The sequence below is a fragment of the Portunus trituberculatus genome, chromosome 38 (genome assembly GCF_017591435.1).
Source record: "Portunus trituberculatus isolate SZX2019 chromosome 38, ASM1759143v1, whole genome shotgun sequence".
NCBI lineage: Eukaryota > Metazoa > Arthropoda > Malacostraca > Decapoda > Portunidae > Portunus > Portunus trituberculatus.
The window spans coordinates 14,663,654-14,691,153 of NC_059292.1; the positions used below are offsets into that span (position 1 = coordinate 14,663,654).

Here is a 27,500-nt window from a genome sequence, read left to right on the forward strand (position 1 = left end):
GCCCTCCGACGCTGGAGGAACTTGCCTCTTCTTTCCGAGAGAGAGAGAGAGAGAGAGAGAGAGAGAGAGAGAGAGAGAGAGAGAGAGAGGGGGTGCGCATGACAACACCTATCATACAGATACGTCACTCATCAGACCAGAGCTGCGCCGTGCCTCTGTCACACCCACCACACGTCACGCCTGCTGCCTACATTGCCTGCCCCAGCTGAGAGCCGCGGGCCATCACTGTGTGACGTCACTGGAGGGAGGGCGGGGACGTTGCGACACTCGAGGCGCGGTGACGTCATGATAATGATGATGACTGAGTGCACATGTTTGTCTGTGTGTGTGTGTGTGTGTGTGTGTGTGTGTGTGTGTGTGTGTGTGTGTGTGTGTGAGAGAGAGAGAGAGAGAGAGAGAGAGAGAGAGAGAGAGAGAGCTGGTGTCTTGAATTAATATGTGAATTATATTTTCTTTTTTTAATGCGCATCTCCCCATTTTCCTGACCTGATATTTAAGTAAAAAAAGTATATGTATGTATATTTGTGTGTGCTTTAATTCCAGTTGATTATGCTTTGTTACAATGGTGACGCAATGACCACGCCGTGACCTTACCATGAGGGGAGTGGAGTGTTTATAAAATGACTAGTGGTTAGGTTAGAAGAAAATGTTGGCAGTAAGACCACACGCACTGCTCAGGCACCGAGCTGCGGGAGGTCGTTTTGTGACGCGGTGCTCCTCGCCGCGACGCTTCCGGTGTGTCATGGTGCCGCACTTTTTCAAGCGTATTGAAGTGGAAGATGTGAGATTTACCACCACTGTATGACTGCCTGAGAGCCTCCGTCGCATGATGGGAGTGGATGGTTCAGAGTGAGCAAGCGACACCCACACCCACGTTCTATTGTGTTATACAAATAACCAAAGCACTTGCGTGGAGGATCCGTTACGTTAAAAATAGTGAGAGAAACAGTTGCTCAAATCTCAGTCGGTCAGTAGCACGACAGAGTCACAGTGGCCGTGAACAGTGCCTGAGTAGCATTAGCCTGAGGCAGCAGGTGAGCGCCCATGGCTTCCGTGTGTGCCTCTTGGCATTTATGGATGCGGTGGAATTGACTGGCTGGTGGGAATGCACTTATGAATATTAAAGCACGCATACCCATCACAGCAGGAAGCACAAACCATCTGCCCTAACACTGCCCTGAACAGTGTTGTACGGCGCTACTCATTCCTCCAGTGTATCCCGCAACCTTCTGAAACCTACTACTGTGTAGGTGACGGAGGCAGTGAGAAAGGAATGTAATAAATAAAATCAATTCATCGATTCGAACTCCTTTCCTGCACGCTCAGCAAGACGTGGGAAAGGAACACAAGTGAGGTGCAGCTTGCGATGTAGGAGGGGAGGGAAGGGGAGGGAAAGGAGCGTGGCAGGGAGAAGGTCACAGGCAGGAGAGGAAGCAGTGCATTGAGTGGCTGGGTGGGTAGGTCCTGTGAAGACTATGACGAACACCAGAACTGAAAACGCAGCCACCAGGACGTGTGACTGTGACCCAGACGCCATCTAGGGACCACGGGGCGAGGCACGTCCAGGGAGGGTGGTGGTTTGATAGCTGAGAGAGAGAGAGAGAGAGAGAGAGAGAGAGAGAGAGAGAGAGAGAGAGAAAGTGGGTGGAGCATGTGTACATAGGCTAGTATGTTAATGCTCAGTCCTTAGAGTTTAGAATATAATGACCGTTCAAAGCATTGTGTATAATTCACCTCGGTCGTCTGCTGGTCAATCAGCCAGTCTTCCCCCTTACGGAGTGAGCTCAGAGCTCATAGATCGATCTTCGGGTAGGACTGAGACCACACAACACACTCCACACACCGGGAAAGCGAGGCCACAACCCCTCGAGTTACATCCCGTACCTATTTACCTTGCCCATTTGCCTCGCCGCTTCCCGGGACTCGAACCCGGGCCCTCTTGATTGTGAGTCGAGCGTGCTAACCACTACACTACCCGGTGTGTGTGTGTGTGTGTGTGTGTGTGTGTGTGTGTGTGTGTGTGTGTGTGTGTGTGTGTGTTTACCTAGTTGTAGTTTTACAGGGCCTGGGCTTTACGCTCGTGTGGTCCCGTCTCTATATCTACACATCCAATTTTTCTTTAAAACTATGCACACTCGTTGTTGACACCACTTCTTCACCCAAACTGTTCCACGTCTCAACACATCTTTGTGGGAAACTATATTTTTTAACATCTATCAGACATCTTCCCTTTCTCAGCTTTTTACTATGCGATCTTGTGCTTCGAATGTCATATTCTTCTCTCAGGATCAGTTTCTCATTATCCACTTGGTCCATTCCGTTGATCAATTTATAAACTTGTATCAGATCCCCTCTCTCCCTTCTCTGTTCCAGGGTTGGTAGATCCATAGCCTTTAGCGTGTGTGTGTGTGTGTGTGTGTGTGTGTGTGTGTGTGTGTGTGTGTGTGTGTGTGTGTGTGTGTGTGTGTCTTCATCCTTCCAGTATTGTTTTATTGCCAGAATTAGGGTTTGTGTGCCACCACCTTCTCCATTTCCTGTTTGAATGAGGAAGAGAGAAAGATGGTGAGCCTGAGAGGGAGAGGGAGGGGAGGGAGAGGGAGGGAAAGAAGGAGGGAGAGGGAGGAGAGGGAGGAAGAGAAGGAAGGGGGGATTGAGGAGGTAAAGGGTCAGCTGACGTTCTTGTATTGACACAAGTGCGTAATAACACCAGCCCTCCCCCAATCCTCCTTCTCTTCTCTCTTCCCTCCTCAGCATCTACACTTATACACTATTCCTACCACCACTAGTATCCTGCAGAGAGAGAGAGAGAGAGAGAGAGAGAGAGAGAGAGAGAGAGAGAGAGAGAGAGAGAGAGATTGGGGTAAAGGGGCGGGAATGACCTGTTTATGTGGCTTTGTGTTGTGATTTTTGTGGAACTCTCACCATTATTCTCTACTTTGTTTGTTCTTGTAGCTCTCAACCCAACACTCACTGCCACTGCTACCTGCTGCCCTCTCTCTCTCTCTCTCTCTCTCTCTCTCTCTCTCTCTCTCTCTCTCTCTCTCTCTCTCTCTCTCTCTCTCTCTCTCTCTCAACGTACTGGCAATTAGTAATAATAATAATAATAATAATATATAACATGTAATGATAATATTATTTAATGATAATAATAATAATAATAATAATAGTAATAGTAATGTGTTTAGTTGTGCCAGTGATGATAGTAACAGTAATAGTAGTTGTAGTAGTAATAATAACAGTAACAATGATATCTATAATAATAATAATAATAATAATAATAATAATAATGATAATTAAGTGTCCCTCAAACTAATCTTTTTAAATGCACTGCAATTTCTTTTTAAGAGCTCTCTCTCTCTCTCTCTCTCTCTCTCTCTCTCTCTCTCTCTCTCTCTCTCTCTCTCTCTCTCTCTCTCTCTCTCTCTCTCTCTCTCTCTCTCTCTCTCTCTCGAACAAGGATGAAGGGCAGTGTTGTAGCACCGTGTGAGAGGGGTGGAGGGAAGGGGCTGGAGGTGAGAGTCTGGGATGCCGGGTGGGATGGGGAGGTGGGGGTGGGAAGGAGGGAGGGAGGAGGCGGGGGATGCTGGTGTGTTTATGTTGGTAGCCTCCGTCAAGGGTGTTGTGAAGAATGCATTTTTTTTTTTTTTTTTTTTTTTTTGTTTTTTGTGTGTGTGTGTGTGTGTGTGTTCTAAATCCTCATTGTGTATTTTTGTGGTGGTGGTGGTGTTATTGGTGGTGGTATTCTTAGAGGTGGTCATGGTCGTAACAGTGATGGAGGAGGAGGATAAGGAGGAGAGTCCGAAAAATAACAAGGATAATTTTGGTAGGGATGGGAATGGATGATGGTGGGTATGATAGATTGAAGAGTTTAGAAGAGCAAGAGAGGGAGGGAGGGAGGAATTGAATATCTTTCAGTGGGAGAAGGGAGAGAAAGAGTGAGAGAGAGTTGGCGTTGCTGGAAGTGGACATTGGTGGCGGTGGTGGTGGTGGTGGTGATGGCGTGGTGAGTTGAGTGAGAAGAAGGAGGCGAGGCGTTGGTGTTGCGACCCTCACAGCGCGGATACCCTTTCAGGCCCTTGCTTCGCCCAAACAGCCTCGGCGCCGCCACCACAAGGCACCATTTGTCGGGGAGCCGCCGCAGTGGTAATTGGCAACGATTTGTGTGTTCATCTCATGGAAGCCCCGCACTTCCTCGCCCCGCAGGATGCACAAGGGAGGGTGTTGAAGCGAGCTCTCTGCTGCGTGCGTGTGGAAGGGGTGGTCACTAGGGTGCGGGGGTATTGTGGCGGCTAGGGAGGGAGAGGAACAGTAGAGGGGCATTGCTGTCTGTCTCATAAGGACGCACTGTTTTGCTTTGCACTCGATTCGAAGCAAGTCAGATCTTATGTCAGTTGCCTTTTAGAATTAGTGGAGATTGAGTAATTGTGTGAGATTAGACGCAGGGTTGTTATGTGCGCATAAAATGGAGCGGCGCTAACTTGTGTGGTGGTGAATAAGAGTTTAGTCGGGATGCGGGTATGGGTATGGCAAGAAAATGTCGCAGAGGTAATGAATGCACAGTCAAATGAATAAACAATAGAGAACTAATGGTGGTGTGGGCACAAGATGGAAGCGTGAAGGATGATATAGGATTACATAGATGAAACTATAACAAATGTATCTGCTGAACGACGTAAGTGAACTATCAAACTAATTGTGGAAGAACAGAGTGGAGTAGACAAAGGGAGGAAAGCAGGAAAGAGAGGCAGTCGTCCAATGCAATATAGCGAGCAGCAATTCGTACCCTTAATGGTGTTGGCAGCGGCTGTTGTGGAGGCGGTGGAAGAATTGGAGTGTCGACGGGCAAGGGTGCAGGCATTGTGCAAGGCAGGAGAGGAAGACAGCTCGCACGGGACACAAAGGATGCAATGTCCATGTGTTCTGGAGTCGCCATCACTTAACCGCTTCATCTCCTCCCAGAGCCACCTCATCCTCTCCCCTCCTACCAACTTCTTGCCTTGCCACCACTACTCACTCTAAGTCCAACACACTAGACCAGACACAGACGTCATCGCCGCCACCACCACGGTCACGCACGCTTCCACGAACACGAGAACAGAGGATATTTGTGTTTGTAGAGGGCGCGCTGACCCCGGGATGACTTGCTTTTGCCCTTTTACCTGATCAGCACCGCTATGAGAAGCCGCGTCCGGGAGAAAAGTGGTGCAGTTCACTGTGCGTCTGAGGCTGAAAGGTCGGGAGGTGTTTAGGGTAAGGCTAGGTTGTGTTGGATGAATACCAGGCTTTCAGTATGCGCGCTTTTACTGTTAAATATCTTTTCATAAAATTCCCGTATTTGCCCTGGGGTTCATTATCACCACAGGAGGCTTGTGGTGAGCGAGAGCCGCGGGTGATTCCCTGACAGGTTGTTTTTATAGTGATAGCCCGGGATTCCACTCCGCGTGCTTCACCTCACCCTGTCCCTCTCCGCCCCGCCTCGATCCAGCCTACCCAGCCCGTTGCTTCCCCGCCCTTTGTCAGTCAAGGCCATGTTAAAGGTGCGTAGGGATGAACGTCACTGATCAGGTCGGTGTGTTGGAGCCACAGGTGTACGTGCGTCCACTCTTGCGTCATCTGGCCGCTTACCTGGAACCTGTTTGTGTTGGGTCGCTGAAATACTTTCTCGACACACGCTCGCACTGAACCTGTCGCGTGTGTGAATAGTCGTAATTGTCCAAACATATTATGAAATGAAGTTTGTGATCAGGTTTAGTATTATAACATCAACGACAACAGCACACCGTGACCTGAGGAGCACCTTTGCCTCCACGTGTCATCCTGCAGCCACTTCGATTGCATTCACGATTATGCTTGCACATTCTTATCGACTGTGCTTTCTTTCGTAGTACTGGGTGAGGAGGGAGGAAGGGGAGGTGCAGGGTGGGAAGCAGAAGCCTGCGTGTAAGTGGGCAAGACGAGGGGGGGAGGAAAGGGGAGGCCTTGCTTGGCAGCTTCCTTGTTGCTGGCCGCTGTGTGTGTTTCAGTGCCTTTCATCCTTGTCTAAATACTCGCGTAGATTACAGTATCACGTGTAGTTCGATGACCCACCATGGACACACTAGCGAGAACAGCAGCACTACAAGGATGGCGAGGCGAGGCAGTGGCGGCGGCGGCGGCTTTCTCTGACTTCTCCAGTATGGACTTTATCACACCATTCGGCGTCATGTCTCCACCACTATTTAACTGGCTGAACTGGAAACTGTTGGGGGTTTTCAAGGGAGTTTCCACGACTTAAGGAAAAGTTCAGGATAAATTTTGCACCATCAGTGGGGAAAATACCATTGAAAACGTGAAAAAAAAGTCTCTGACCTTTGAAAGTAAATGTTATGAAGACAGCGTTTCAGAATACAGGCTCTGACTTTTATCGAGTGAGCTGGTGGCGTTCCACATTGGCCTGGCGTCACTTTTATCTGGTGTTTTCGTCGCCTTCAAATAAATTATGAAAGGGCCATCACAAGACGGACCTTCCATTGCCACAAAACTCGCTGTTGGTCTTGCGGTACTGGGCGAGAGAAGGGCCACACGCATAGCGGCTCTGACACCATACAGGCGACCCATTGTGCACTTCAAGGCTGGCGAATGGTCTTGTCTTATGTCACCAATTAATGAATCATAAGTCTGGGCTATATATACAAAGCTGACAGGGAAATAGTCTGGATTTTCTCTTACTGTTGTGCTTAGTGGCAGAATCAAGTCACTAATTTAAGGGTCGAACACAAATATTTCCCTAAAATCAGACTTACTATGTTAAAAAGAAACATTTGTTGATGACTTTTTTTTAATGCAGTGTGACAGAATAAACATTAGTTCATGTTTTTAAAGTGCAGGGTTATTAGGGCAACAAAAAAAATGTACAAGTTAGTAATTTCCTTTGTATGATGTTTTGTAAAGCGTTTGTGGACATGTTATGCATCGCCAGCTGGTTGTTTATATGTGAATGTTCGTTTAACATAACTAGAGCTTTTCTTCTATGTATACACATGTTTGAGGAATAAACAGTCCTAAATTAGCAACCGTCTGTGTGTGTGTGTGTGTGTGTGTGTGTGTGTGTGTGTGTGTGTGTGTGTGTGTGTGTTTATCAGCGGGGGTAGGGAGGGTTGACGTCAAGAGATTAAGAAGCGTAGATGAATCATGGAAATACTCGGAAATGGAGATGAACTATATAAAAAAAAGGAAAAAAAAAGACAACAGCGGAAGAAGATAACACTAGGAAAGATTATTAAACAAAGTAAAGAAAAAGTCAGCACAATACAGTATGAGAGATGAAGTGGAAGATACCGTGTTAGATAACGACGCATATTTTTGTGCTTGGGTTAAGTATACAGAGCTGACACTCCTCGATCGCCTTCCGGTTACAGACATAGCTTCTTTTTATTTCCCCGACATCAGCCTTACCACAGAGCGACTGACACGGTATACACACACACACACACACACACACACACACACACACACACACACACACACACACACACACACACACACACACACACACACACACACACACGGAGTTACATCATGTAGCCCCACAAATACCCTTACATAGTTTATCTTCAGCATAGATTAACGGAGCATCCACTGAATTACCGTGCCAGGATTACTGTTGTGTACATGGCTGTAGGGCGCCGTCAGGCTTCAGTGACCGCGAGAGGAAGGCCACAAAGAAGCTCTAGGGAAGGATATACGTGAAGAGAAACCTGCATAAAACCTCTGAGACGCTGACAGAGGAGAACGCAACACCAATAAGCGCAGGATTATGTAACGTTTACCAACCACCAGATTGTGACATTGGCAGCAGCGTGGCGCCTCGGAAAAGACTACGGAGTTTATCATGTACGTTAAGGAGATAATGGGCTTCGATAAACGTCACTTCCACAATCCAAGGGGCGGCGCTGCTAGTGATTCAGTGAAATCTATCCGCCTTGCCGTCCATCGCCACCAACACCACCACCCACCGCTTCTCCGCTTCTCGCCGCCCACTATGGCTGTCCCCCTCCCACCACCCGCCCCTCGCCGCCCTCTACCCATGTCACGTCTAAGAAGTCTATGTATTGGTAGTTACTCCTGCCCATGCCATCCATCCATCACTAGCGGGCGGAACGCAGACGAGGTGGGAGGAGAAAATCACTGCAGTCGGCTAACCCACAGAGAGAGAGAGAGAGAGAGAGACAGAGAGAGGGGGGGGCAGCGAAGGGGAGGATGGGTTAAGGAAGTAATTCTCGGCAGCGTAATAAATAGAAAGTCGACACTGGAAATGGCGGACACAGACTAGGCTATAAATTGTAAGGGAGAGACATGGCGAGATTGACGACCGAGAGGAAGGAAGAGGAGGAGATGGTGGTGGTGGTGGTGGTGGTGGTGGTGGTGGAAGAGGGGGATCAAATAGTTACATAAGGAAGGGTCATCGTGCTATCTACCATGTTCTTCCTCCTCCTCCTCCTCCTCCTCCTCCTCCTCCTCCTCCTCCTCCTCCTCCTCCTCCTCTTCCTCCTCTTCCTCCTCCTCCTCTTCCTCCTCCTCCAGCTTTGCGACCTGATAAACGCATTCTCTCTCTCTCTCTCTCTCTCTCTCTCTCTCTCTCTCTCTCTCTCTCTCTCTCTCTCTCTCTCTCTCTCTCTCTCTCTCTCTCTCTCTCTCTTCCGTCACCCTTTCCTTTCATATCACGTGTGAATTCCATCTCCTTCTCTTCCCTCCCCCCTCCCCTCGTTTCACTTCCCCTCCCCATCCCACGTTTCCTCCCCCGTTCCATCATCTCCCGTAAAACTCTTGATTCTCCTGAAAGACACGGAGTCAAAAATTAAAGAGCGGATTGGTGGAGGAAAAATAAAGGCAAGAAAATGGATGAAAGGAGGAATTAAAACACAAGGAATAAAAGTGTAACGTGTGTGTGAAAGAACGAAACACTCTTATTAGTAGGACGAGGTCACGCGGATTCCATTACACAGAATTGATTAACTTTAGCATTTATTTATTTCCGTCTTCAAATCCGACTGAAAGAATTGTGGGAGGGAAAAAAATGTCAAGAGTAATAGTTTCAGAGAGAGAGAGAGTCACAGGTAAAGGTTATGTCGTCAGGTGTGTAGTGAGAGTAGGTTGGAAAGTTTTGTAGTGACTGCAGTGGTAGTGGTGGAGGTGGCGTTGGCGGCGGTTGGGGTGGTATGTGAGAGTTGTGGATGCTGGAGGCAATAGAGGAGAGAATGTGTGTGTTCGGAAGGTGTAGAGAGAGAGAGAAAGAGAGAGAAACTGGAGGTAGAAAGTGGAAGGAAGGGGAAAGAAGCAAGAGAAGAAATGGCAGAGAGCTAGAGATAAAGAACAGACAGAAGAAAGGGAGAAGAAAACAAGAGAAGAAACAAGGAAAAGAAGTAAAGGAAGGAAAAAAAAAACAGAGAAGGAAGGTGTGAGGAAGAGTGAAGAGATGTGGAAGAAGAGAACAAATACGAGAAGAGAGAGAGGAAGGAAGACAGGAGGAAAAGGAATATATCTGGTAGTAAGGAACAGAGAGAAAGGAGGGAAGGTAAAGGAGAAAATGGAGGAGGTAAAGAGTTAAAGAGGGGAGGGAGTGGGGAGTGTGAGGGTAGGTAGAGGGTAGAGAGGGGAGGGGATGAGGGCAGGGTGCATTGTCCCCACCTTAAGGGTCATGCGTCAGCCAGACAGGTGGGATCATTACCTTAATCACCGAACATCTTGGCAGACGAACCGACGCCACGCGATTTGTTGTTGTTGTTGGTTGTGGTGGTGGTGGTGGTTGTGGTTGTGGTGGTGGTGGTGGTTGTGGTTGTGGTGGTGCTGGTGCTGGTGCTGGTATTTTTGGATGTTTTGGTTTATTTACTTTTTTTTTGTGATTTGACCTTTTATCTCTCCTCCTCCTCCTCCTCCTCCTCCTCCTCCTCCTCCTCCTCCTCCTCCTCCTCCTCCTCCTCCTCCTCCTCCTCTTGTTCTATTGATGTGTTGTTTTATTATTTATTTTATCGTTTCTTCTGCTTCTCCTTCTTCTTCTTCTTCTTCTTCTTCTTCTTCTTCTTCTTCTTCTTCTTCTTCTTCTTGTTGTGTTGGTGGTCCATGTGTTGCAATGGGAGTATGAATTTATTTGTTTTTATTTATTTTTTTTTTTCCTTCTGTCCATCATGAAATATGATATTGACTTAATTAGGTCATTACTTCGTCGTGAATATGAGCTTTCCTCCTGTAACACACACACACACACACACACACACACACACACACACACACACACACACACACACACACACACACACACACACACACACACACCACAAATATACAAAGCCGTGCATAACATGTGTACGTACAAGTATAAGTAAGTATGAATATTCCCGTGCACACCTTCCTTTGTATGTATGCCTACGTCTGACTATTTGTTTGTGTACCAGTTTTGTATACCGTATTGTTTGTGTGTGTATATTTGGCCGTGTCCATGTATGTTTGTAAATCTTTCGTTGGTCAGCGGTCCACCAAACACAGAGCCTGGCATCCAATTAGCCAGACACCGCCACACACCACGGATAGTTGGCAACCTCTGGCCGCCCTCGACCCCTGGGATGGCCAACGTGGCACGGAGGAAGATTAGAGGGAGGGGCGGCAGGGATAGTAATTGCTGGCTTCTCTTTCACATTACCTTTATCATGTTTCCTCGTTTCTCACTCTTATGACCTCACATCAGTTCCCTTGTCTCATTGCTGTCATGTCTCGGGAAGAAGTTATTGGAAGGGCGGGGACTGTGATGGTGCGGGTGGGGATGTCAGGGTGCGGTATGAGTGAATAAAGGGAAGATGTTGTGGTGGTGATATGGATTTCAAGAGAAGGTGGTGTGGTGGAGGTAAGGATGTCAGAGTGATGTTTAACCCCTTCAGTAGTATGACATGTTTTCATATTTATTCTTGTTACTATTGATCGATTGTGTACAGCTTCAGAAATTCATGTGGGGATTAAAATAGTGAAGACTGGCCATTAATCATATGACTTCCATAGACCCTTCCTAATATATCGTTTAATCATACCCAAAACTCGTAATAAAAATGCGTCCCAGTACTGAAGGGGTTAAGTGTGTAAAGGTGGTAAAGGTGTCAGGAGAACGCTATGAGTAAATGCATGAGGGTGAATAGTTTATTACTGTTGTAGATATGAGAGGGTGGTATGGGTGGGTGAGGAGGGATGTTATACTGGAGGTGAAGGTATCAGAAAGCATGTAATACGATTGATTGGGTGATTGAGGGGTGTTGTGGTGTCAGGGATGTTAAAAGACTCTGAGTATTTTGATGGCAATGGTGTTGAAAGACTGTGAATGTATGAGGAAAGATGGTGAATGCTAGAATGGGTGAAGAGGGAACATGTGCTGGAAATGAAAATGCTATGGGTGGTTTCCAGTGAGGCAGGATGGAGTGTTGCTGTAGTGGTGGTGGTGGTGGTGGTGGTAGTAGTAGTAGTTTGAGTGAACGGCATGAGTGAAGTGTTGTGGCGGTGCAGGAGTGACTGAAGAGGTCATGACTGTTTGTTTCGCCCGTTCACACATCCCTCCCTTTCACCTGCTCTCACACCCTCACCATCACGTCTCGCCCGCTAAAGGATGTATTATGTTTCCTTGCCTCATTTTCTTTCTTCCTTCGTGCCTGCCTGCCTTCACTCCCTCTTGCTTTCTCTCCATCATAATGTCGCCTTTATTTTGATAGTAATGGTTTCAATAGTACTCTCATCCTTTTAATGTTTTTTTTTTTCTCTCATTTAATGCAATTAATGTGTTTATGTCCTGACATGTTGCTGGTTTTTATATATTTGTTTATTCTTCCATTTGTTTATTCATTCGTTTATTTTTTCATTCTCCGAAAACCTCATTCCCAGACGCCTCGACGCTACTTCTACTACTACTACTACTACTACTACTACTACTACTACTACTACTACTACTACTACTACTACTACTACTACTACTACTACTACTACTATTACCATACATTTAACAGTTTTAGTGGATATTATTGACATTATAAGGAGTAGTTTTATAATTCTTTTCACAGATTACAAAGTCTTAAGCACCATTACCGGGAAACAGCATCCATGAGAACCCGGCTCACCATCTCAATGTGCTGTGATAATAGTCCTAATGAGAGAATGGGACGTTTTGAAATACAACTCTTAATTCTTCTAGTGAACCTCGTGCAGTACCTTCCTTCCATCTCGTGGTAACAGAACGTAGGGTATACATGAAGTCAGCAGGATAAGTGATGTTGCAATTGCAGTAAAGAATTCGTCTGTCATAGAGAAAATTTGCATGGCGTGTTTACGTCAAGACAAAATTGCTCTGCGTGTCTTTGCTCAAGTAAGAAAGAAAATCTATATGCATTTTTCTTTTTTAGTAATCGTGCGCCACTGATGAGACAAGACTGCTTTTTCTTCTTAACATTATTACTATTATTATTATTATTGTTATTATTATTATTATTAGTAGTAGTAGTAGTAGTAGTAGTAGTAGTAGTAGTAGTAGTGTGTGTGTGTGTGTGTGTGTGTGTGTGTGTGTGTGTGTGTGTGTGTGTGTGTGTGTGTGATATTTGCTTCAAGGTCACTGTAAACGACAACACTTAGATTCATCACTCAGCTGGCCCAAGTACACACACACACACATACACACACACACACACATGCCCGGTAGCTCAGTGGTTAGAGCGCTGGCTTCACAAGCCAGAGGACCGGGATTCCATTCCCCGGCCGGGTGGAGATATTTGGGTGTGTCTCCTTTCACGTGTAGCCCTTGTTCACCTAGCAGTGAGTAGGTACGGGATGTAAATCGAGGAGTTGTGACCTTGTTGTCCCGGTGTGTGGTGTGTGCCTGGTCTCAGGCCTATCCGAAGATCGGAAATAATGAGCTCTGAGCTCGTACCGTAGGGTAACGTCTGGCTGTCTCGTCAGAGACTGCAGCAGATCAAACAATGAAACACACACACACACACACACACACACACACACACACACACACACACACACACACACACACACACACACACACACACACACACACTCAAGGGAACAAACATGGCATAACTGATAAAGGATGATAACTAATTATGTAAATCCCGAGCCACTATTGAGTGGAGTCCATCAGTTGATCCTCCAAAGCGGCCTCAGGTCAAGCCACGTAAAACATCTGAGGTGAAGGGCTGGGTTGAGCCACACACCGGTAAGACAGTCCATGCCACGCCACGTGCCGGTTTGGTCTTAAGTGTCTCATAAAACCAAAATTGTCGAGATTTTTCACTGTATAGGAACTTGCTGATTCACTGTGTTTTGCATCTTTTGTCCCCTCATGACATGTTCTGTGATTTTTCTTAATGTGTGTGTGTGTGTGTGTGTGTGTGTGTGTGTGTGTGTGTGTGTGTGTGTGTGTGTGTCTGTCTGTCTGTCTGTCTGTCTGTCTGTCTGTCTGTCTGTCTGTCTGTCTGTCTGTCTGTCTGTCTGTCTGTCTGTCTGTCTGTCTGTCTGTCTGTCTGTCTGTCTGTCTGTGTGTGTGTGTGTGTGTGTGTGTGTGTGTGTGTGTGTGTGTGTGTTTGGTTGAAACGTAGGACTGTGTAATAAATAATCTCAATTGTTCCACTTTTATAATTGAAGGGAAAGGAAAAGATCAGTAAAGAAAAGCGAAGTAGGGATGTTTATAAAGCCAGATGGAAGGGAGACTGGTAAAGGGCCGAGTGACAAGACACTCACACCTTTTTAACCCAGGTGAGTGGCTGGAGCTTGGCGTCGGGGCTGCGCCATTCGTGTTGTATGTTATGCACATAACACAAGAACAGGCGTATAGCCGGTTTTTGTTATACTGGCTGCTGGTGGTGCTACATACAGTAAGCACCGTTGGCGGCAGATTGTGACTTGCAACATATGTGGGTGTCCACGCTGCCGCCCTACAATGCCCAGGGACTTGCGTGGATCCTGGCAACCCAGAGGAGCTTTTTCTGCACTGACATGGTTTGCGGATCTTCTCTGATGACTGCGTATGAGCACCTTCCATTGTGGGCGCGTACGTGTGCGTGTCCCCTGCATACAGAGCACCTGCGAGTGTGGCCAGCATACAGAGCAGGGAGGCAGTGGGAGTGGGAAGAGTGAGAGGCAGACCTGGAGAAAAGAAAAAAAAAAAAAAAAAGACCCCATTAAACCGGAATAAGAAGTATACGCGGAACGAGGATGACCCGGGCCGCCGCCTCCCGCCGCGGCACCTCTGCACTCTGATCTCATTCGGCGGACCAAAGTTACTCGCATTCTGTCAGTGCACCTGTTTGTGTTCTTAGCCTCGTGAAGGTGACCTTGGGAGGGGAAGGGACGGAAGAGGGACAAAGAAGTGAGGGAGAGGAGGGGATGGGGATATTTTCTCAGGGAGGAGTGAAGGAAGAGGGGAGTATTCTCATCTTCCTTTGCTGCGTATGTGTATCTTCGTTATTTTCTGGTCATTATAAACCTGTGTAAGCCTCTCCTCGTGATCCACCCTCACCCCATCACCCACAACCACCAACACAGCACTCTGCCCTCCTGCACCTTCCATATTACAGCTTACATTCCCATTCAAGATCTTGTAAATCATCATACCTTATCCCTGCCCTCCCCTCACCCACCCTCACATCGCCTGCACGTACATGAGCACCCCCCTACCCTGTCTTCCACCACATCTTGTCCGCCTCTGCTAAGGGTATCCATCCACACCGCTTGCTTACCCCCACACCTGGCGGAGGCGTTGATGGAGGAACTCGTCAGCCACAGAGAACCTTAGCCTTGAATGGGAAGGAGGGAGGATAAACAAGGTGCCTGGATGCGTCGTGTTTGTAAAGAGAGAGTTGGAATAGTTGACGCCAGGCTGACCTTGACATTATCCACATGTGGTGGAGGGGAGGGAGTGGAGTGGAGTGGAGTGGAGTGGAGTGGAGTTGCGGCGTAAGGATGTACGATAGTGTAGGATCTCTCTCTCTCTCTCTCTCTCTCTCTCTCTCTCTCTCTCTCTCTCTCTCTCTCTCTCTCTCTCTCTCTCTCTCTCTCTCTCTCTCTCTCTCTCTTCATTTTCCCCCATTTCCTCGTCACATTCGAAACAAAACATCACTTCTTCCTCCACGACTTTATTATGCTTTTCTCCAAGAAATGCCAGCGTTCTTTCCATGTCGGTGCCTACTTTCACCACGGGGTCACACACACACACACACACACACACACACACACACAGAGAGAGAGAGAGAGAGAGAGATTACCAGCAGGAGTCCCATATCACTGTGTTGGTCTTACGGCATCATTATTTTAAATCCTGTCAGAAGGATGCGTACATTCGTTGTCAACTCTCTCTCTCTCTCTCTCTCTCTCTCTCTCTCTCTCTCTCTCTCTCTCTCTCTCTCTCTCTCTCTCTCTCTCTCTCTCTCTCTCTCTCATCCTAATCTCGTAACAGTGTCTAATATTGGAGTAGCAAGACACTCCTCCTTTAATACAATGCACGCCCTTGGGGGAACACTGCACTCTTCAGGCGCTTCGAGACAGGCAAGGGATGGAGCCTCACTGGTACGAGTTTTGGCGTACATTGTCTTAGTTCTGTATCGGAGAAAAGATCAAATTAACCTTTTTTTTTCTCTCTCTAATTTCTAAGCTCTGTGTCTTTGAGAGATATTAATTATGTAGCTTAGAGGAATAAAAGATAAAATTAACCTTCTTTTCTCTTTACTGTGTCCATGTAAGATGTTAAAGTGACCTGAATGTTTAGTGACAAACTATACCAGTGAGGGAGTTAAGACAGCGAGGTGGACATTTGATTGACTGACTGACTGACTGGCTGGCTGATTGGTTTATTGGTTGATTATACCTAAGGTGCAGCGATATCGAGGTCAAATGGCGATGTAAAAGATATAAAGTAATAAAGATAAGTTATAATAAGAGAGATGGATGGTGTAGGAAAGTGTAGCGGAGAATGTTTAGGGAGGATTTAAGTAAGTAGTAGTAGTAGTAGTAGTAGTAGTAGTAGTAGTAGTAGTAGTAGTAGTAAGAGAGGAAGATATGGGTGGTGGCGACGATGAGGAATGTAGATTGGCGTGGTGTTGGAGAAGAGTGTATCGTACTGTTGGCGAAGTGTTGAGGCTGCAGAAACATTGGGAAGACTTGAGGTGAAGGTGAAGGTGAGGACTGTAGCAAGGCATGGTGAGAAATACAGGAGAGGCAGGAAGGTTGAGGGTGACAAGGGTAGCGAGGAGTCTAGGCTTTCTTATCACAGCAGTGGCTCCCCTTATCGCCAGCTGTGCCGTCACTCCCGTCCACCTCCTGCCGGGGCGGATGGGCGGATAGAGGCACTCAGTCCTTGGCTTGCTAGGCGGCCAAGTGTTACCATCTGAGCCTTGGTGCCGATTGATATGGGGAGTCTTGGTCAGGGGCAGGGAGCAGGGATAGGGACAGGGCCTGGGGCTGGGACAGGGAGGGGTGGTGTCTGCATCAGTCTTGCTTCTTATCTTCCTTGGCAGCTTAATGGATGTGAAATTTTGTTGTTCTGATTTTAGTAATAGGAAAATATTTACACTTTTCCTTATGTTTTCTTTACACCATTACTGCGTTGCTCGTTTTTCTTTCCCATGTCGTTAATGAGCGTCGGGGTTCGGAAAGAGTTGGGAAAGGCTTGGCAAGTATTCACGAGGACTCGCTGGTGGAAGTAAGGTCTGCGCTTATTGATTTCATAAAGGACTACATTCTTATTTTCATTGTTTTTGCGCTGCTGTTTTGTTCGTTATTCTCTTCAGGATAGTCACTGAACCCTGGAAATATTGACTAGGAACTGAGAGGTGATTTAGCCAGTGCGTTCATTGTGTAGGCGCGTGGTGTGCAGGGCGGGCCGGTAACACCATCAGCACCGTATAATACAAGTCAAATGTGACGGAAAACATGAGGCTTGATGATGATGATGGTGGCGTGTTCGTGGCGACGGGAATACAGACAATGGCAGGCGTGATGAGGTGTGTGTGTGTGTGTGTGTGTGTGTGTGTGTGTGTGTGTGTGTGTGTGTGTGTGTACTTTTCCATGAACAACGCACTGAAGGGAGTGTTTGGGGCGCCTCTCCCTGTCTGCTACAGTCCGCTACATTTAAAGCGCCACAACTGTTCTTTAACGTTACTCATTTCGTACTCCATCACCTTTGGCTGTGAGGAGACAGTGCACTTTGCTATCAAGGAAGTGCTTGCCTTCTGGAGTGCCCTTAGTGGCCGTGGGGCGTGTGGTGGTGCAGTGCCCGCCGCGGCTGTCATGGTGGGTTGCATGTGACATACTTCACTCGGCTGTCCGTCCCTTGATACAGACATCCGCGGGTGCTGGGGAGCGACGGGAGTAGAGCTTCTGTGTGGCTTAGTGCCTTGTGTGGAGACTAGATAACGGGGAAAGGTTAAAGGGGAGCAACAGCAACAGGAGGAGGAGGAGGAGAAGGAGGAGGGGGAGGGGGAGGAGGAGGGCCACAGTGGGTCAGGTCGACATGGGTGAGAAATGGGTCGGTATAGCAAGGAGAGGGGTGGGTGTTGGGGCGTGTGAATGAACACTAGATTATAAGTTTCCTAGTAGAGGCTGTAGTTGTGACTATGAATTAAATTTTTACTTTGTTCATTACAACTTTTTCGTAATGGTGTAAAAGGTAATGGAGCGTTGCTAAGACTCATCGAATAGCAGAGTGTATGTTCGTATATAATCTCTCTCTCTCTCTCTCTCTCTCTCTCTCTCTCTCTCTCTCTCTCTCTCTCTCTCTCTCTCTCTCTCTCTCTCTCTCTCTCTCTCTCTCTCTCTCTCTCTCTCTCTCTCTCTCTCTCCTGTCCTCTCTCTTCCCCTCCTCTTCCCCTCCCCCCTTTCTCCCCTCCTCGTCTCAGTCATGTGGTGGGTGACGGCGCCAGCTGAGCAGCACCCTTGGCACTGCTCCTCCACGCGCCGTCTTCTGTGTTCCCTTGACTTTATTTTCTTTGCACCCTTCCCATATTTAGGGCGCTCCTCCCTGCGTGTGTCAGCTGTCCTATAATTGTCGTGCTTGTTCCTGGGCTACTGGAATTTCATTTTATTGTTGTTGCATTTACTAGTTGTTGTTGTTGTTGCGGCTGCTGTTACTGTTATTTTATTATTATTATTGTTATTATTATTATTATTATTATTATTATTATTATTATTATTATTGTTGTTGTTGTTGTTGTTGTTGTTGATGTTTTTGTTGTTATAATTATCATTAGTATTGTTATTTTGTTATTATTATTATTATTATTTTTATTATTATTATTGTTGTTATCATCGTCATCATCGTGATCATCATCATCATACATCATCATCATCATCATCATCATCACCATCATCATCATCATCATCATCATCTTGCCGGCTGGCGAGGGGTAGGGCCACAGCGAAGGCGTGTTATTGCGGTGGAAGGAATGAACGTGCGAATGGTGACCATCAAATTTTAATGATGTCACCTGCTTTAGTTGAACAATGAGTGTGAATAAAGCCGAGTGGGCGCAAGGTAAGAGGACGGCTGAGGTGTTGAGGTGGAAGAGAGGACTCAAGGGTTGTGGTCGATGATGAAGTGGTAGAAATGAGGTAAGTGTTGAGATGATTCACAATTAGAGAGGCAAGGCCTCATGATACAACACGGCAGCGTTTCATCTCTGGCTGTCGCCCAGGAAGCTTGTCATGACTTTCATGGCACTAATAGAGAGCTGTTTTCTCCTCCACACACCATCGCCACCACTCCACTACAGTGGCACCCTGGTCTGGTGTTGCGGGCAGCGGTGAGGCCGTCAGGTGACACTGCGTATCCTCGTGCCTCATGCTGCTTTGATAAGAACTCGAGAGTGCCGTTAAGTGTTATCGTGGCTAAGTGACGGTGATTGAAGGTCATTCGTGTGATATTTTTAACGCCATTAGCGTGAAGAGTGCAGTGTGTTGCCAGCAATGATGGGGCTCTCTGAGGCGGCCATCAAAGTCTTCTTTAAGATCGACTGGAGCCAAATCGTCATCCAGATGATGGAGATGCTGTGGTACTGCTGCGAGAAACTGTGGACGCTTTTCAGTAACCATTACCTGAGGACCGCCAGGCAGTAGTAGCTTGCTGCTGCCCATCACCAAGAGGCGCCCTCGTCCCGTGAGCTCCACTGTCTGGGAAGCGATGTTGGGCCACTAAAGCCAAGCATCTCTTAACTTAGATCACTTTTTGGGGGTTAATGGAGAGGGTGGAGCGATATGAAGGAGGCGCCGGGGTATCAGGTTTAGAGAACTCCTTATCCTTGCTGATAAGAGATCGCCGCCATTACTCTGTACTTCTGTTTTTATTTGTTCTGTGTCCCTCACATTCGGTGCCGACAAACTATCTTTTCCAATTACTTCTTGTACTCATGAATGTCTTCAAAGAACGCTCCACTGTGAACCTTTCTTTGCATTATTTATACCTGAGAAAAATGCTTTACCTGTCTCAGTTACAACTTTGAAACATTCAGTCACAAGGGACGATCAGTGGACAAGTTGACGGGGGAATTCTTGGAGCTCCTCACAAGATAGCGAAAGATTACAGCGCCAGTATACATTTATATACATGCGTCTAGATTACTTGAGTAAGGTTGCTGGCCAGTGCTGGAGATAGCGAAGAGATACAGACTGCCACCGTGCATCAGGATAACGCCTCTGCTTCATGATGCCTTGCCTGACTCATCTCGTCCAGTAATTACGTGATAACCTTTAATTGAGTAACAGGTAGTCTCTTTTGAAGGATTCCTAATTAATACGCAAACTGCCTGCCATCAATAGGAAAGAGAACTTGAGCTTGTTTTGGCAAGACTCCCCTTGAGGCGCCTCATGAGGATTTATCTGTGCTTCATCACACCGAGGACACGCGAGATCATTTAATTGAGTCACTCCACTCAAGGGTGTGTGCTGGCGGCGAGAGATTAAAGCTGTCGGGTAAAGTTTGTGAGGACGACTCAGAGTTAGTGTTGGAGGGTGTTTGTGAGGAGCAAAGTGCATGGACCTCTTGCACACCGAGTGGCAGTCAGGCTGATCTGTGGCATCAGCGCGCCACTCGACCAGGGCGTCACGCTGATTCATTGCGGGGAAACGTAAGAAAACTCAGTCCATGAAAGGTTTGCTGAGTGTGTTTGCAAGAACTTATCTGTGACGACCTCGCGTTCCACCAGAGGGAGATCGTGAGATGGAAAAACACGGCTTGTTGTGAAGCGTGACTGTGCAAGCCAGGAAAGAAGGAAGCCGCCCCCTCCCTTCCCCCACCCATTCCCCGGGAGTGACTGCCTGCATGTGTCCTTCCCCTCCCAGTCCACCCACGCGCCCACTCTCACCATCTGCGTCCACCGGGTGTTCGCACAGGTAGAACCCAACCTCCACCACCACCTCTACCTCAACATCATCATCATCAATATCATCATCATCATCATCATCGTCATCATCATCATCATCATCATCATCATCATCATCATCATCTCCCACCACCACCAAAACAAGTCATTCACCATCATCCAGCCAGACATCGTCTTGCGTTGAATGAGTGATTGGAGGTATTGACTGAGGAGCCTCAAGAGTTGAAAAGATGATCAAGGTAAATGTGAAACGGGAGGCAAATAGGGAAGATGTGTAGGAATGGAAGGTTATGAGGGCGCGGGTGTGTGGTGAGGGCAGGGGCAGGACATGGAGGGTGCAGGCGAGCGCGGCCGTGGCTCAGTGCTAGGCTTTGGTGTGACGAGAGGGCACACCCATCTTGGCAAGTCTTCCTCTCATTATTTTTTTTTTTTTTCATATTACACTGTAAAAAGATATTCTCCACTTTAACTTAACAAACGGTTGATTTCCTGCTAAAAAAAAAAAAAAAAAAAAATATATATATATATATATATATATATATATATATATATATATATATATATATATATATATATATATATATATGTATGTATGTTATTGGTGCTTTTATAAATCTTCTGTGAAAGGGTTTCCTTATTTTACATGCCAAAAGACTTCAAAGCAACAGGTGGCGTAACATATGGTGCTGTTGATCAGTAACTTGTGCTCAGCATAGAGTGAGGTGTAATGGCGGTGCACTGACAAGATGAGCGAGTGACATGTTGACACTAATGTGATGTTACACGTGAAGTACTTTTCGGTTGAATAGGTGACATAAAAATGTACTGGTGACAAATACTAACTATATAACGCAATGATGTCAAGTGTTCCCTCTTACGTAAAAAAGAATGATAGTATAGAGAGAAGAATACGTCACAACAAGCAGGTGTAAGAATGAGAAGACAGACAGGGTGACAGGTGAGAGGTGGCGGGTGACCCTCACACAGATGGACTAACGGTCGTCATTTCCTTTACAGAAACAGCGACAAGCGAAAGGAACAGAGTCGCAATGCCGCACGTAACCGTCGCGGGAAGGAGAGTGAGATCTTCGCCGAGCTGGCCTCGGTGCTGCCCCTCTCCCCGCAGACCCTCAGCCAGCTGGACAAGGCCTCCATCATGAGGCTCACCATTGCCAATCTGCATCTGCGCTCCGTATGCGAGACAGGTGAGTGCTGCCCAGGTGCTGCTGTCACTAATGATGCTTATTGTGTTGTCTTCCTGTTCTGCATTTACTCTTTTTACTTCTTACCGTGGAGTTTATGCTGGTTTTCCTTTTTTTTTTTTTTTTGACGTTTTTTTATTCCTTTTCTTGAAATTGACGTTGTTACTGTTACTACTAGTAGTGCTACTGCTACTGCTACTGCTACTGCTACTGCTACTGCTACTACTACTACTGCTACTGCTACTGCTACTGCTACTACTACTACTACTACTACTACTACTACTACTACTACTACTACTACTACTACTTTGACTTCTTCTTCTTCTTCTTCTTCTTCTTCTTCTTCTTCTTCTTCTTCTTCTTCTTCTTCTTCTTCTTCTTCTTCTTCTTCTTCTTCTTTTATTACTGCCACTACTAATAGTAGTGTAGTAGTAGTAGTAGTAGTAGTAGTAGTAATAGTAGTAATAGCATTAATAGGAGTAGTAAAGTAATAGTTGAAGAAAAGATGTGAGAGTTATTCCTGTAAACATTTATTCTAACGCCACACCACACGTAAACTAACACACACACACACACACACACACACACACACACACACACACACACACACACACACACACACACACACACTCAGGAAGCAGCGTATACGTATGGAGAGGGTGTGAAAATGAGAGTGGTATCCAGAGCATGCATTACGTAACTTCAATACCTTTCACACATTCACTTTGATCAAGCTGCAGATGTTTGCCCATTATTTGCTTGTGTTGTCATTTTGTAAAGGAGTAATGCAGGTCACCTTATAATGGGTGACACAGAGACCTGGGTGAGCAGTTAGATAAATTCACCTCATAGAAACAGGCAGGGAAATACGCGGATTGGGTGTGGCAGGGAAGTGTTACTGGTTGGTTGTAAGGCTGTGCGTCTAATGAGGGGCGTGAAGCTTGTTAATTTAGTATTTTCCATAGCGTGTGTGTCTGTGTTTTCTAATGATTTGGTGGCTGAGGTGTGTGTGTGTGTGTGTGTGTGTGTGTGTGTGTGTGTGTGTGTGTGTGTGTGTGTGTGTGTGTGTGTGTGTGTGTGTGTGTGTGTGTGTGTACAACATGTTGGAGCAGAACAAGACATTTCCCTTTCTCTTATATCATCACACACACACACACACACACACACACACACACACACACACACACACACACACACACACGGCCCGGTAGCTCAGTGGTTAGAGCGCTGGCTTCACAAGCCAGATGACCGGGGTTCGATTCCCCGGCCGGGTGGAGATATTTGGGTGTGTCTCCTTTCACGTGTAGCCCCTGTTCACCTAGCAGTGAGTAGGTACGGGATGTAAATCGAGTAGTTGTGACCTTGTTGTCCCGGTGTGTGGTGTGTGCCTGGTCTCAGACCTATCCCAAGATCGGAAATAATGAGCTCTGAGCTCGTTCCGTAGGGTAACGTCTGGCTGTCTCGTCAGAGACTGCAGCAGATCAAACAGTGAATTACACATACATACACACACCTTGATATCAAACTGCATATGTTACGTTGCTTAGGAGTATTTGTCCATGCTTTTCCTGTTCGTCTTTGCTGGGTGGAGGTTGTTGCGGCATGTTCCCCCACCATGCACCGGGAAAGGAAGAGCGTCAAGCCGGATCCTTGTTGTTTTAATTAACTGCAAAGAGAAAACATGCATATTAAACAGGAAAGAAAGAAGATGCATGTCACTTTTTTTCCGTGGTATGGAGGTCTTTTGTATAGCTACAAGCAAACACACATTTCTTTTCCCACCCGGAGGTAATATATACCCGCTGCTTCCTTATCCCATTCCCTGCATTGAACCTTAACTAACCCAGTTCAACCTAACAAGCCTTCGCCAAGCTGTCAGATGTGAATCATCCCTGAAGACGCTTTACAAACGAAACAGGCAAACCCTCCCTCCTCTTCTTGATTTCTCCATTTCATTTAAGAAGCGGCATTGTAAGTGGCCTATTTTTTTTTTTCCTCATTCTTCCTGACATGTACAATGATTTCAATATTTCCAAGACTCAGCCATTAAGACTAACCACTCCCAGTCATTATTTGCGAGCTTACCTGTACAATTGCCACTCATTAACCTTATGACTGCTACAGCAGGATGTCATTGGCCAGAACCCCTCCAAAGTAAAGCAAGAAAGCAAAAAAAACCTCCAGCCATTTCAGTGTTCTCGATTATATGTAGTATTGTCTTTCGAGAAGTCAGTAAGCACCAGACCTTGCGTGGGAGAAGCCATAACAGACAAAAGATCCAGACAAATTCATTAACTGATTGATGTAGGATATCACAATCAGGTTAAAACATTATTACGCAGAGAAAAACTAGGTTATCCTTGGCTCGAGGGTCTGTGATGTGCCTGGCTACCTAACCACACACAGACGCCCAGCCACTGTGGCGCCGAGCTGCATTGAGTGTACAGGACCTGGATTGGCTTGCAAAACGTCTTTGAGTTGGAGTGTGTGTGTTGCAACGTTTGATGATGACCGAGAGAAATGCATGACTCAGAATGTGATTGGTGTGTGTGTGTGTGTGTGTGTGTGTGTGTGTGTGTGTGTGTGTGTGTGTGTGTGTGTGTGTGTGTGTAATTCACCTCGGTGGCTTGCTGGTCACACAGCTAGTCTTCCCCATTACGGAGGGAGCTCAGAGCTCATAGACATAGACCGATCTTTGGGTAGGACTGAGACCACAACACACTCCACACACCGGGAGAGCGAGGCCACAACCCCTCGAGTTACATCCCGTACCTATTTACTGCTAGGTGAACAGAGGCCACACACATTAAGAGGCTTGCCCATTTGCCTCTCTACTTCCCGGGACTCGAACCCGGCCCTCTAGATTGTGAGTCGATTGTGCTAACCACTACACTACGCGGTGTGTGTGTGTGTGTGTGTGTGTGTGTGTGTGTGTGTGTGTGTGTGTGTGTGTGTGTGTGTGTGTGTGTGTGTGTGTGTGTGTGGAGGAGGAGGGGATGCCTGCGTGCTTGTATACTAGGGGCGCTGAGTGGAAGAAAGGTCTTGACGGGTGAGTGGGGAATGCATGAATCAGTGGCGACAACGAGGCTGTTAGGACACTTGGTGGTGGTGGAGTGGTGCGAGAACAGGAGCAGAGAGAGAGAGAGAGAGAGAGAGAGAGAGAGAGAGAGAGAGAGAGAGAGAGAGAGAGAGAGAGAGAGAGAGAGAGAGAGAGAGATCTGACTGATAAGTATGCCTGCCTGAAATTTGTGTCTCCAGCTTCATTTGTAAAAGTAAAATAAATGAATAAGTTATAGTAATATGATTAGAGATTGGTTTATTGATTTATTACCGGCGCTGAATGAAAGTGATTGGTGATTGCCGCACCAAGTATTTGCAGTGTGAGGCCAGATTGTTTCGAAAATGCTCTCGTCACGTTAATTCGACACTACGAGCTTACTGATCCGCTAATTTTATCTGTGGTGTGTGATACCGGCCAGAAGTGGTGTTACAAGCAGTCACTCCTCGGTGCGTAGCGTTTCTCTTTAGTCTTAAGTCGTCAGATCTGCAGACAGTCATCCCACAAAACCCGGTGAGGAAGTGAGGCTACGGACATGATGACAGACTAAGATGGTACTGCATGGTCTACAACACCATTTGGCAGGCATTCCGAACGAACAAACGAACTATGCACTTCCTCCCACAACAAAAAAGGATAATAAAGATAGAAAAATAATAATAACAACGACAACTTCAACATTTTTCACCATAGATGTGTGAATGATTAGTTCTTGACACAAACTGAATGGTGAGACTGGTTGCAGTGACGCTGTGGCGTGATGGCACCGGGGTATGTTGTGTCGCTATACTTACCACTGCTGCTCTCGTGAGTCGCGGTGAAATTGAACCCCAAGACCGCTAAGGTGAGAGGTTTTCCAAATGCTCGTTCGTGTATCTCAGAATGTTTTGATGTTGACAGAATGAGATTAAGATTTTTTGTAAGTAAAAATTTGTGCGTCACTCGTGTAATTCACCTCGGTCGTCTGCTGGTCACCCAGCCAGTCTTCCCCATTACGGAGCGACCTCAGAGCTCATAGACCGGTCTTCGGGTAGGACTGAGACCACATCACACAACACACACCGGAAAAGCGAGACCACAACCCCTCGAGTTACATCCTGTACCTATTTACTGCTAGGTGAACAGGGGCCACACATTAAGAGGCTTGCCCATTTGCCTCGCCGCTTCCCGGGACTCGAACCCGGCCCTCTCGATTGTGAGTCGAGCGTGCTAACCACTACACTACGTGGTGTGTGTGTGTGTGTGTGTGTGTGTGTGTGTGTGTGTGTATATATATATATATATATATATATATATATATATATATATATATATATATATATATATATATATATATATATATACCTAGTTGTTGTATTTACCGAGTTGTAGTTTTACAGGGCCTGGGCTTTATGCTCGTGTGGCCCCGTCTCCATATCTACACTTATCCATTTTTTCTTTAAAACTATGTACACTCGTTGCTGACACCACTTCTTCACCCAAACTGTTCCAAGTCTCAACACATCTTTGCGGGAAACTAAATTTTTTAACATACCTCAGACATCTTCCCTTCCTCAGTTTCTTACAATGCGATCTTGTGCTTCGGATGTCATATTCTTCTTTCAGGATTAGTTTCTCATTATCCACTTGGTCCAATCCGTTAATCAATTTATAAACTTGTATCAGATCCCCTCTCTCTCTTCTCTGTTCCAGGGTTGGTAGATCCAGCTTTTAGTCTCTCCTCATATGTCATCCCTTTAAATTCTGGAACTATTCTTGTAGCCATTTTTTGTAGTCTCTCCAATTTCGTTATGTGTTTCTTTTTATGGGGGGGTCCACACAACTCCTGCATATTCCAATCTAGGTCTTATTTTAGTACTTATCAATTTCTTCATCATTTCTTTGTCCATGTAGTGAAATGCTAATCCAATATTCCTTAGCAAATTATACGTCTCTCTGTGTGTGTGTAATAATAATAATAATAATATACGGTTTATTAATTTGGCAGTGCAACAAAAAATTTACACTGAAAATGAACAGGGTGGGGGACATTAAAACAATGAAATGCTTAACCTAACTATGAATCTAACTTAACCAAGAATTTACTTATTGTGTGTGTGTATGTGTGTGTGTGTGTGTGTGTGTGTGTGTGTGTGTGTGTGTGTGTGTGTGTGTGTGTTTTGGTGAATAGAGGGAAAGATGGGTGTGACCTTGATTACGTGTTATTATCTTCAGCTTTATCTTTTGTATCGCTTCAACTTTTTATCCATTTATTTTTCCACGAAAATGCACTTTTACTAAAGGTTGTTCGGCACACACACACACACACACACACACACACACACACACACACACACACACACACACACACACACACACACACACTATTCATATATCTTTTTTTTTTTTCTTCTTTCTTTTGTTTTGGATTCAATTGTGTATTCATAGCATTATTTACTTTGGTGTGCTTTGCTTCTTTGTTTTCTAGTGTATTTATTTATTTATTATTTTTCATTTATTATTATTTTTATTTTATTATTTATTTTATTATTTTTTTTCTTATTTCTTATTTTATTATTTTTTTTACTTGCTTGCAGTGCTTTCTCCTCCCCACCCCCTCCCCCCTTGCTTCCTCCCCGCGTTCCCGCTGACCTTCTCTGTAAGCAAGTCTGAATGGTTTTACTGACTCATTAGCTTCCTGCCAAGACCTGTGTGTGTGTGTGTGTGTGTGTGTGTGTGTGTGTGTGTGTGTGTGTGTGTGTGTATGTGTGTGTGTGTGTGTATGGAGGCGTGTCGTCCTTACATGAGGTGGAGGGAGGGGAGAGCCAAGTCATAGGTATACGAGTACCTCCTTATGATCATTTCAGTATTGCAGCTCTT

General features: G+C 46.1%; 1 protein-coding gene across 10 annotated transcripts in view; it reads left to right on the top strand.

Annotated features, from left to right (window-relative positions):
* Positions 1-27,500, top strand: part of LOC123515165 (protein similar-like) — a 352,568-nt gene that overhangs the window by 161,618 nt on the left and 163,450 nt on the right. For 5 of the 10 annotated variants that reach the window (XM_045273664.1, XM_045273657.1, XM_045273666.1 and 2 more), the window contains one exon: positions 21,399-21,586. In XM_045273664.1, coding sequence (XP_045129599.1) covers positions 21,399-21,586 — 188 coding nt within the window. Of the gene's footprint in view, positions 1-20,305; positions 20,392-21,395; positions 21,587-27,500 lie in introns of those variants that run through there. The other 5 variants (XM_045273663.1, XM_045273658.1, XM_045273656.1 and 2 more) reach the window with 2 other exon arrangements.